A 12021-nucleotide genomic window follows, 5' to 3' on the forward strand; every position below is an offset into this window, starting at 1 on the left:
CCATGAAAATATAGGCAAAAACAGGTTCGTCAGGAGTGATAAGACGGCTTGTTTTCTGCTTCAAATCATAGTCCAATTTCTTTCCTAGATCACTCGTGATCTGTGAATCAAATTCAAGTCGTCCAGGTAGCAGGTTCGAGCTCAGCCCAGCTGCTGCCCCAGGTGTGACCTTGGCCAGCAGGCAACTGAGCCTCAGTTTACCTGACAGGGAACTCGGATGACAGCTCGGCGCTCCCGACCCGGCCCCTCCCGTCACCTCGGATTGGCTGGCTCGGCCACCCTTTACAGGCGCGCCGGGCCCCAATCCGGAAATACGGCTCCTGGTCGGGGGCGGGACCCTCATGGCCCGCGGCGAATGATAGCTATACTGACCAATGGACGAGAGGAGCGGCGGCTGCATTGCGGAAGTTCCGCCCAGCGTCGCGCGGGGGCGGGGTGGCGCTGGGGGCGGCAGGCGGCGGGGCGGGCGCAGGATGAGGGCGGCCATTGCTGGGGCTCCGCCGCGGGGAGGAGGACGCTGAGGAGGCGCGGAGCAGCGCAACGCTGCGGGGGAGGCGCCCGCGCCGACTCGGGGCTCATGGCCAGGACCACCAGCCAGCTGGTGAGCGCGCGGCGGCTGTAGGGCGCACCGGTCCGTTACCCGGGAGCGTGGCGGTCGCCTGGGTTCTGCTGGGCGAGGCGGGGCGGCCCGGTGTCGCGGGCCGGGCGGCGCCTCACCTGCGGCTGGGTGGCGGGCAGAACTGTTGGCGCTGGCCTAGGGTACTTCTCGGCTGCGGCAGGGAGCGCGGGCCCGAGCTCGGGCTGGCGGCAGCAGCCGGGGGCGCTGACAGGGCGCGGAGGGCGGGGGAGGCCGGGAGGTGTCACCCGGCCGGGCGGGGTGGAAGTGCCTGGAAAGTTTGTTTTCGGCTCTGTGCAGCCTGGAGCCGAGCCTCTGGGTTTACCTTGAGGTCCTGCCCTCGGAGGAGCAGCCTCTGGCCTTTACCTGGAGGAGGGTCCTGGGAATCAGGAGATGTGAGTTCCTGCTTGTAGCACCTGATGCTGGCGTCTCCTTTCCAAATTCTTGGTCAGCGGGGCATTTCGGTACTCCTTTTGCCTGCCGTTCTACGCTGAGTGAGGTGGGAAGCCCTGGGAGGCCGGGCTTAGAGGCCCCAGTGAGGGGAGCCTAAGTTTGACAGGGAGGAGGGGTTGGGGGGTGGGCGGGCGGACGGACGAGGATGACAACCAACCACTTGTTGGGTGAAATGCTGCTGTTTTCTCCGTGTTGTTAAAAGTGTCCATAGTTGTCTTGTATTTTCTGTTTTTTTTTTTTTTTTTTAAGTTTTGAGAGTTCTTAGATCATGGATTCAGCGTGTCTACCTTGTATGAGATACGAAGTGGTTGATGAGAAGATGTCAGACGCCTAGCAAAATTTGGTTCAAAAGGCAGACCTCCTTGGGCTAGGGCTGTGGTTCAGTGATAGTCTGTTCAGAGCTCTTAGGTTCGATTCTCATCACAACCTTCTTCAGAGGGTGGGGTGGAGTGGGAAAGGGGTTGTAGGTCTCTTTATTCCAGGGGACCCAAGAAACTCACTTGGTTCAGTACGGTCTAGGACGTAGCAGTGGTAGTGGTTTTGAATGTTATTGGAGGGTCATGAGCCCCTTTGAAAATCAGAAAGTATGGGCTCCCTTTGAGAAGCATGCACAGCTGCATCGAATTTTGTTGCTACCTACCAGAGAGGCTCTAGAGCCTTCTGCATCTCATCCATGGACTCCAAGTTATAACCCTCTGCTGTGAGATGGATGGTAATTAATCCACATTCTAAAAGGAGGAGGACCTATCCAGTTGAGAAAAATGGTGAAAGGCAAAAGGGTGTTGCAATACTTGTGTCTTTACCCCGGGGTGCTTGGGCTAGCATGCAAAAACATGAATGGTGGAAGTCAGAGTGACAGCACTGTGGGTATCTATGAAGTGAACTTTGACACAGTGATGCTGTTGTAATGTAAGGTGTGTATGTGATGGTGACTATGGGAAGAGGAAAAGAGTGTGCTTTCTCACTTTGTCTTGACACTTCCATGATGGGCATTTGACATCTACAATTTTCTTCTCACCAGGCAGTTTTTTCAATGTTAAAAGCACTGGAGTTTAGTGAGCAAAAGAAATTACAGGATAAACAATAGACTTCTCTGTAAAGAAATGAGAAGAACTGGGCCTTACATGTTGTCATCTAGAGTTCCTCCACATGTAGACTATCCTTTGCTTCCTGTTAGGAAAGGCAGACATGGCTCCATTGATGGATTTTTTTTTTTTTTTTTTGAGAACAGGGAGATTTGCATGGTTAAAGTGTATTTGCATTTGAACTTTAACCTGGCTTGCTGACACTGTCTCAATTCATTTTCCTCAAAGCCTTTCCTCTTATCCCTTGTAAAGCCAATAAATAGTATGACCTGAGGCTGTGGAATTAGGCCTAGCTCAGTCTGCAGTTAAGGTGGGCAGAGGTTTTAAGTACAATTTATTGAGCTCTTCAAGGCAGGTATTTAGATGTGTACTTTACTCTTACTGTGTTGTGAGGTAGATATTGTTCCCATTTAACAGGTGAGGAAACTAAAGTAAGAGATGTCAAATACATGACTCATAAGTAACAGATTGTTTTTTGGCAGAGAACCTAGTGTCACTCTATCACGTGAGAATCTCCCAAGAGAGAATCTGTGGGCAGCTTAGCCAAGCACCTGGTGTGAGAAAGTCCTGAGTGCCACTGCCCAGGATGCATGGAGCTTGAGTATATTAGCCGTGCCTTGTTGGAGGAGGAGAGACATTCTATTTCTATGGGCAGATGACCACAGTCTTTGACACCTGGGGCCCATTGCAGTACATTCTTTCAGAAAACAACTGCTTGGAAGAAGCTATGTGTGATTTGCTCTCATCAAAGGCGGGTGCTCTGCTGGGGTGAGGCTTGGACTCCTGCCCCTTTGGAAAAAAGAGATGTGGTTTGGTCAGAGGGAGAAATGGGAAATTGAGGAAAATTTAAGATGATTTAGATTTTCCAGGGGTGCTCCATCTGTCAGGGAAAGTTAGAAAGCATGCAAAAAGTAGCTTCAAATTACCAAAATTTTTTTAAAGATAAGGATCTCATGTAACCTCTGAATAACCTGGAGCTTGCTATGTGGATCAAGCTAGCCTTGAACTCACAGAGATCTACCTGCCTATGTCCCTAGTGTTAGGATTAAAGGTATGTGACACAAACTAGACTGTGATACACTCTCTTTCTTTTTTTCTGGAGGAGAGGTGTGTGTTTAACACAAGGTTTCTTCATGTAGCCCTGGCTGTCCTGGAACTATAGAGATCCGCCTGCCTCTGCCTCCCAATTGCTGGGATTAAAGGCTTGTGCCACCACCTCCCAGTTTCTTTTTTTTAAAAATTTATTATTTCATGTACATTGGTATTTTGCCGACATTGTATATATAACTGTGAGTGGGTCAGATCTCCTGGAATTGTAAAGTTACAGAGAGTTGTGAGAATCCATGTTTGTCCTGGGAATTGAACTTGCCTCCTCTGGAAGAGCAGCCTGTGTTTTTAACCACTGAGCAATCTCTCCAGCGCCCTGTCCCCTTGTAAGATTTATTTTGAGTTGGGCCATGGTGGTACATGCTTTTTATCTCCTCTGCCAAGAGGCGAGGCAAGGTAGGCAGGTCTCTGAGTTTGAGGCCAGCATGGTCTACAGAGTTAGTGCAAGGATAGCCAGGGCTACACAGAGAAACTGTGTCTCAAAACAAACAAAAAATTTGTGTGTGTGTGTGTGTGTGTGTGTGTGTGTGTGTGTGTGTGTGCATGCATCTTATGTGTGCAGTGCCCTTGGAGGCTAGAAGATGGCATGAGATCCTTTGGAACTGTACTTATAGATGGTAGTTAGCTACTATGTGCCTGCTGGGAACCTGACCCCTGTCCTCTGCAAGAGTAAAAAAGTGTTCTTAACTGCAGAGCCATCTCTTGAGCCTGCCATGTTACATTTCTTGAGTTAGCTCTTACATGCTCTGTCTGTCATAGAACAGGTTGTATTTCCATCTCCAGCAATGACCCAGTTGGCAAGGCAAGGAAGAACCCCATAAAAGATGGTAGTGAGGGATTGTTGTATATTTCTTCTTGAAAAAATAAATTATTTACTCGTATGTGTATATTTATCTGTGAGTAAATCCCATGTGTTCATGGGTGCCTCAAAGGCCAGGAGATGGTTTCTGATCCCCTGGGGCTTGACTTACAGGCGGTTATAAAGCCACCTGGTGCTAGGAACCAAATTTGGGTTCCAAGAAAAAGCAGGAAGTGCTCTTAACATCTGAGTACTTATGTTTTTCATTGGTGTTTTGCCTACATGTTGTCTATGTGATGGTGCCAAAACCTCTGGATCTAGGGTTACAAACAGTTGATTGCTTCCATGTGGGTGCTGGGAATTGAACCTGGGTCCTCTGGAAGAGCAGCCAGTGCTCTTAACTATTGAACCATCTTTCCTGTATTGAACCATCTTTCCTGTCAATGTCTGAGTACTTTTGAAAAAATGTTTTTGACAGGAATTTTCTGAGAAGGAAAGTGTCTTAGCAGCTGTCTGCAGAAATATAGGGCTGAAGGCAGGCTGATCTTGGCCTCTAGGCTGCTTTCAGTACAGATTTGGGGAAGAGGAACAGGTGGCTCCTGGGGATATGTGTTTCCATTTTCAGCCTGTCCTCATCTTCTGAGCCACTTGAGCTGGAGTTGAGGTGCTCCTAGGCAACTGATTGACCCTGGTAGGAACCGGAGATGGGCATGTAAGTGTTTTAGAGATAAAGCTGTCTGAGGCAATGTGTTTGGAGAGTAGCCCTCAGCACGTGCTTTCCTCTTTCCAAGAAGTATCTTCTGTGGAGCACACTGGGAATCCCATGCGGGTTTTCAGTTCTTTGAGGAGAACAAGTCATTGCAGAGAAACAGTGGTCCAGAAATGACGCCCTTAGCAGTTGCAAATGTGCTGCAGGCCTGTCAGTGGGATGACAGGTGGCTATGGGGTATGCAGTGCAGTTGTTTTGATGGCAGGTTCAAAGGGCAATACAATGCAGGAGGAAGTGTTGTGTGGAAACTGTAAGTTTGGGACATATATCGGTCAAATCTTTTCAGTCATGCATTCTTCTGTGACTGGATCACATTGTTCAGTTGTTTGGTGTGATGCCAGACCTTTTTAAAGTTACTTGAATGTTGCAAACAGGTTGTATGTTCAGTCTCTAGCTATTAGATCAAAGGCAGTGAACATTTTCTTAGAGTAGGGATGGTGATGAGAAAGGGCTGTTTGGGATATTGATGGGTGGTGGGTTCTGCTTTAATACACTGGCTACTCTCCAGCAGACCTGTGTTAGATGTCCAGCACCCACATGGCAGCTTACGACCACCTGGGGGTCCAATGCCCTGCTCTGACCTTCTTGGGCACCAAGTACACAGACAGACTTACATGTAGGCCACAACACCGATACACATAAAAAACATTTTTTAATCTTAAAAAAGAAAAAGGAAACTATTTAAGTTAGGTTGGAAGGCTAAGACAAGAGAATCTCACTGAACTCACACATTTGAGGAAAGCCTGGATAAGATAATCAGCCTGTTTTTTAAGAAACAAAAAGAGCTATTCATTATAAAGGGCTGGGTTTTTAAAAGATTATTTATTGAGAAAGGGTCTCACCGTGTAGCCCTGGCTGTCCTGGAACTCACTATATAAATCAGGTTGGCCTAGAACCCACAGAAATCTACCTGTCTTTGCTTCCTTAGTGTTGATTGAGATTTGAAGGTGTATAACACCACTGGAAAGGATTGATTCCTTATTAAGGTGTCTGGTTCAGGATTGTGATTTTAGGTTGCTGGATTATATAGAGATCACAAAAGCTAGAGCAGCAAGTACTAAAGGTTCACCGCTTACTGCAGAACATGAATACATGATTTCTGCCTGCAGTTTTGTCAAGGGGCCAGATGAAGGTAGGCAAATTGTTTTTGGGTGGTCTGGTGAGTTCCCTCATTTCACAGACAGATCAGTACCCTTTCTGCTAGTCTATGTTTCAAGTAATTTCCATCCTGAGGGGAGTTGTATGTACAGACCTTGCTTGAAGTTCTGTTTAGATGCTTGGGTTGTTCCTTTTGAGGTATGTGTCTTGTGTGTGCCTGGGGGGAACTACAGCTGGTTCTCCCACTCAGGGGCCTCAGGTCTCATCAGACATTGGTCCAAATGCCCTCCATCAGAGACATAGCTTTTATAGCGAGATTGTGGTTAAAGCCCCATTCTTCAGCCTTTTTTCTCTTTTGAAACTTGAGTTTGTTACATGCAGTAGAAAGGAGTTGTAGCTTTAAGTGGCAGCTGCATATTGGATGCTGTTAGAGAGGGCTAGTAAGATCTTCAGAAACGATTCCCTGAGAGTCTCACCAAGAACTTTGAATGACCTGAGGTAGAAATGTGGGAAGGGACTTGGGCTGATTTTTCAGTTTTCCCTTAGTGTTTTGGGGAGACCTAAACTGGGCGTGGGTGCAGGGCCTACAATGGCTGTTTAGTCTTCTGAACCTTGCTGTGGAACCTTAGTCCTAGGAATTGTGCTTGTGCAGCTTTCTCTGGGTTGGAGGGAGACTGTAGTTCATTCATTCACACATTCACTGTAGGGTGGTGGTTCTTTGCATGTTACCCTACGTGTGACCTGCCCACTCACTGCATCCTTTGTGCTCTTATTGTTCTTTCCTTCTGGCTTCTCCCTTTCCTCCCTCCAAGGACTTGCTGGCTTGAATCTCCACTGCTTGTTCCCCCTCCTCTTCCTCCTGGATTGTTACTTTGTTTCATTCAACACTGTCACAGACAGGCAGACAGATGCACAAATGCATCTACATACCTATGTTCCAGCAGGTGTCCAGGATGTTTTGGGCTGCCAGGTTCTCAGTGACCTCTTGTCTTTCCCATGTTCTTTCTCTTTGCCTAAAGAAATTCCCTTCTGTGGAAGGTCCCTTACACACACATTTCCGTGGCTGTATAGCCTTGGCTCACCAGTATGCCTCATGGTGGTTTTCCTTTCCCCAGGCCTTGGTTCTACTCCATTTGTTCTGTGTTCCATATCTGTGTCTCTAAGATAAACTCTGTTATAGCCTTGGCTTTCAGAGCCTACAGCTTCTTGGTGACCCCTGTTGCTCTTTTCTCATTCTGCCCTCTTGGTTCTTATACCTAGGAGGGTGTTCTTTGTTATCAGTGAACACAGCCCTGTTCCTCAGTTCCCACTTATTTATTTGTTTGTATTTATTTGAGGCAGGGTTCTCTGTGTAGCTCTAGCTATCTTGGAACTAGCTGTGTAGACCAGGCTGGCCTCCAACTCACAGAGCTCTGCCTGCCTCTGCCTCCACAGTGCTAGGATTAAACATATGTACCACTGCTGTCCAGCTTTCCAACCCTTTCAAGACAGGATCTTGCTATGTCTCTTAGGCTAGCCTAGAATTTAGATCCTCATCCTCCTGACTTAGCTTTCCCAGTGCTTGGTTCTGGTTTGTACCACCACCTCCTGTTTACTGTCTGTCTCTGTCTCTCTCTGTTGGTGTTTGCCAGAATTCAACTCCTAGTATCATTTCCCTAGAGTCACCCACCCTTGTATTTTGAGACTCTCAGGGACTTGGGGCTCATCAACTAGGCTAGACTGCCTGGCAGCTAACCCCAGGATCTGCACGTCTCTATTTCCTGAGTGATGAGATAACAAGGGATTCACCACCACACCCAACTTTTTATATGGATTCTGGGAATTGAACTTAGGTCCTTTGCATGACAAGCACTTTACTAATTTATTCATCCGTGCCTTCAGTCTCTCTCTTTTTTTCTTTCTCTTTTCTCTTTTTTCCTTTCCCTTTTCTTCTTTTCCCTTTCCTTCCCCTCCTCTCTCTCTCTCTCTCTCTCTGTGTGTGTGTGTGTGTGTGTTTACATTTGGATGTGTATATTTGCCTAAGTGTGGAATGGGAGGTTTGACTTTATCTTCCCATACTTTATTTTGTGTGTATAGTATATGCTTGAATGTACATGAGTGTATGTGTAGGCCAGAGATCAATTTAGAATGTCTTTCTTTAATGCTCTCCAACTAGTTTTTTGAGGTAAGGTCTCCCAGTGAACCTAGAGCTCTCTGTTTTGGCTAGACTAACTGGTAAATGCTGAGATTAAATGCATACACTACAATGTCTAGCTTTTTACTTGGTTGCCAGGAATCTGAACTTAGGTCCTTATGCTTGCTTAGCAGCACCCTTCCCACTACCTTATTTTTGAGACAGAGTCTTCACTGAACCTCGAGTTCACCAGTTCAGCAAGACTGACCAACATACTATCACACCTCACATTTTACATAGGTGCTGTGAATCTGAACTTAGTACTTTACCAAGTTAGGCAATATGCTCACACACACATCACCACCACCCTCCACAGTTCTTTTATTGTTTATTTACTTATTTGTTCAATGTATATGAGTACACTGTAGCTATCTTCAGACACACCAGAAAAAGGCATTGGATTACATTACTGATGGTTGTGAGCCACCATGTGGTTGCTGGGAATTGAACTCTGGAAGAGCAGTCATTGCTTTTAGGTGTGTGACACCACAACCTGGCTGATCTTAGAAAAACAGTGTCTGATGCCACCTTATTGGTGTATATGTCCTTATGGTCAAAATGGAGTTATGGGTCTTGGGGAGAAGAATATGGGGTGGGTTAAGTATAATTTTCATCATATTACATAACATCAAGGGTGCATACTATCAAAGTGATGTATTGCTGCCTGAAGATAGTGGCACCTTTAATTCTAGCACTCAGGAGGCAGAGGAAGGTGGATCTCAATGAGTTCAAGACCAGCCTGGTCTACAGAGCAAGTTCCAGAACAGCCAGGGATACACAGAAAAACCCTGTCTCAAAAAACAAAAATGAAGGGATGTATTGCTGTAGATGTTGACCGTGATCAACCTGTCTAAGGGTCAGTCTTTATCAACTTTCTCCATTGTGAAGTGTGCCCTGACCCTGTGTATAGCACACTGCTAGTGAATGTGGTATTATATTCTCTTGGATTGTTACTTTTATACTTTGATAATGTCATAACTTAATTTCCGCACAAAGCTATGGATATGATATTATATGCCGCTAAACCCAGCATTCAGGAGGCTGAGGCAAGAGAACTATTTTGTCTTCTAGGACTGCTAGACAACAACAGCGGCAACAAAAATCAACTACAAAGTAGTGTTGGAGTAGGTCATTGATAGATTTTTATAAGGCACTTGTGATTTTTTTAATGTACTTTGTGTGTATGGTATGTGTGTATGTGTGGGTTTGCATTGTTTGAGTATATGTACCTGAGTGCAGAGGCTCAAAGTTTTTGGATGTCTTCCTCACTGCATTGAGGCAGGGTCTCTTGCTGAACCTGGAATTTGCTTAATTCTACCTACTTTAGCTAGGCAGCTTGTCCTAGAGATTTCTTGTCTCTGCCTCCTGTGTGCTGAAATTACATGTTTTCTACTATTCCTTCTCAGCTTTTTATGTGGGTGCTAAGGATCCAAACTCTGGTTGGCAAGTGCTTTTTATACTGAGCCATTTCCTCAACTTGTTGAGGTTATTTCTGAAGATCATAGATGAAGAAAAATGGTATTTTTAGCCTTTTTTTCAAGTTTTACCTTTGAAAAGAGATGACTAGGTATTTGCATACCTGATAGAACATTTGGTTGCATTGAAATTTAAAAGTAACTTGTTGGCAGGGTGATGCCTTGCACAAGTCTGCACAGAGGGTTTAGTTTTTGGCTCCTTGATTATGGGAGGTGGTGAGGAGGAGGTTGGTGCTTCTGGGTCAGCTGTATCCGAGCCAAACTTTGACTGCAGTGATATTAGGGTGTATGCCCTTGGTGGACAGTGCTTGACAGTCCAACTCTCAGACTGAGAGGGCTGTATTTTTTGCCTAAAACATCAGTCCAAACTTTGTCCCCATGTAGCTTGTATAATGGACATGCTCAATGCTCACAGCAGTCTCTGTAGTTTCCCTCCTCAAAGCAAGAGTGGCCTGGACATGTAGAGCCACAGCCAAGAGAGCTATATCTGGTAACTAAATTCTGAGCCTCTAGATGACATGATAGTTTTATTACTTCTGTGTCATCTTAATTGTTGTGACTTGTTTTTGGCTTTGTTTTCCTCCATTCCTCAGGAACTACTTAACCCTTGAAAAGTGGTATTTCAAAGCTATTGCTTACTTTGTACACTAAAGTCCTGCCTAAGAAGTTATGGCCATCAGATGTTAGGTAAAATCTTAGATTAGCTGAATTTAGTACTGAGCACCAGTATTGTGGGCTGAAGCTGTTGTCTTAGTTGTTGAGGTGTAGCTGGATCACTGTCCTCACACAACTGCATTCTCAGTTCCTGTAGAAGAGCCTCAGAGATGCCAGCCCAATCTCTGTACTTCCATGGAAAGGCCACTTCCCATAAGATCCTTAGGACTGGTTTACTGTGTATTCCTGAAGCCTTAGTACTATAACTACTACCTTCCTTAGTACTATAAGGCTTGCTCTGGTCTCTGCCACTTTGGGCAAGGTTCAAAAAAAAAAAAAATCTCTTCCCTGGGCTGGGCTTGACTATAATTGCCATGACGAGTTTTGTGGTAGCAAGAGTAGATGCTCTATGAATTGGGGCAGTCACCTACAGAACCACAGTTACATTCCCAGTCCTTGTATTGTTGGTGGTCGTGTGGTCATGTCCCTAGCACTTACTTCTGAGCAGGTCACTTTTGTTGGTGCCTATGCTGTGTGCCCATGCATGATGTGCAGCGAGAAGACAGTTGACATGTCAACACTGGTTGCTGTGCAGTACCATCACATGGACTTTTCTTTTGGATACTGATGGGAGCAGAACCACTTTGGGAGAATTGCTTGTTCAGCTTTTTCTAAGGATGCTCTGCAGAGCCACAGCAGCCAGATTGTAGGGAAGTTGGAATCTTAGAAGCACGATACCTATTCATTCCTGACCTGACTACTGTTTTCTGACTTCCTCTGTGGAGTGTGGGCACTTAGCCATCCTATATCTCCTCCAAATGGACTGTGACTTATTCTGAACCCAGAGAGAAAAATATGTATTGCTTCTTTTGTGCACAGTTGCAGAAATACACAACATTTGCTGCATTTTTTTTTTTAAATCAACTAATTTTTTTCTTGGTACAGTTTGACATTTTTAATTTTTTATTGGTCCATATTATAGTCTTTACTGATGGTATGTATGTACATAGCTGTTTATTATCAGATACACAATTTAAAAATGTGTGTCTAATTAGATTTTATTTATATGGATTCCCTTTATTCTTAGTTTAGAAAGAAAGAAAGCTAGCTTGTTTGCCTCAAGTGGTGCTGTTTTTTTGTTTGAAGGCAGATGCTTTTGGCACAGATGCTATTGGCACTGAATACTCTGTCTGGATCAGAGGGGTAAAGGAGGTGCCTGGTGGATAGTTTTAAAGAAGTGGTCATAAACAAAATGGACTTCATGCTCCTGGCCTGAAAAAACTCTTGGGTGAGAAACATTTCTGTTAGGAGACCGCTTGTATGATGTTTGTTTCCCGTGAAGCCAGCTAACCACTGACTGCCTCATGGCCTGAAGGAAAAGGTCAACAGTCTGGCATTTTAGGTGGTTTATGACTGGCAAGAATGGTGCTCTGCCAGAAAGATTCAGCCTTCTTGGAGCTGCTCTAGAGGGGTCTGCTGGAAAGACCCAGTTCTTAAGGTCGCCCTGGTGGGTAGACAGGGACTGTTCAAGGAAGAGAGATAAGGGCAATCTGGTTTGCCATAAACAGAGACTGGTCAAGAAGGTAGGAAGTTGCTAGTTGTAAGGACTGTTGTATACAGGCTAGGAAAGGCCAGGCAGTCCTTACTTGTTACTTAGCTTGTTTGCATAGGGACTGGGTTTATTTGTAGATTCAAGTCCAAGAAGTTGGTAATGTTAAGAAATTCATGCCAAGCATGGTAGTACACGCCTTTAGTCCTAGCCTGCATGCAGGGAGTCAGAGGCAGGAGTCTG

At 45.5% G+C, this 12021-nt stretch overlaps 1 protein-coding gene across 1 annotated transcript in view; it reads left to right on the forward strand.

The window, feature by feature from the left end:
- Positions 1–477: 477 nt before the first annotated feature.
- Positions 478–12021, forward strand: part of PDPK1 (3-phosphoinositide dependent protein kinase 1) — a 61832-nt gene continuing 50288 nt past the window's right edge. The window contains exon 1 of the mRNA XM_080942270.1: positions 478–601. Coding sequence (XP_080798396.1) covers positions 578–601 — 24 coding nt within the window. The 5' untranslated portion in view covers positions 478–577. The remainder of the gene's footprint in view (positions 602–12021) is intronic.

This window comes from Micromys minutus (genome assembly GCF_963924665.1).
Source record: "Micromys minutus genome assembly, chromosome: 31".
Taxonomy (NCBI): domain Eukaryota; kingdom Metazoa; phylum Chordata; class Mammalia; order Rodentia; family Muridae; genus Micromys; species Micromys minutus.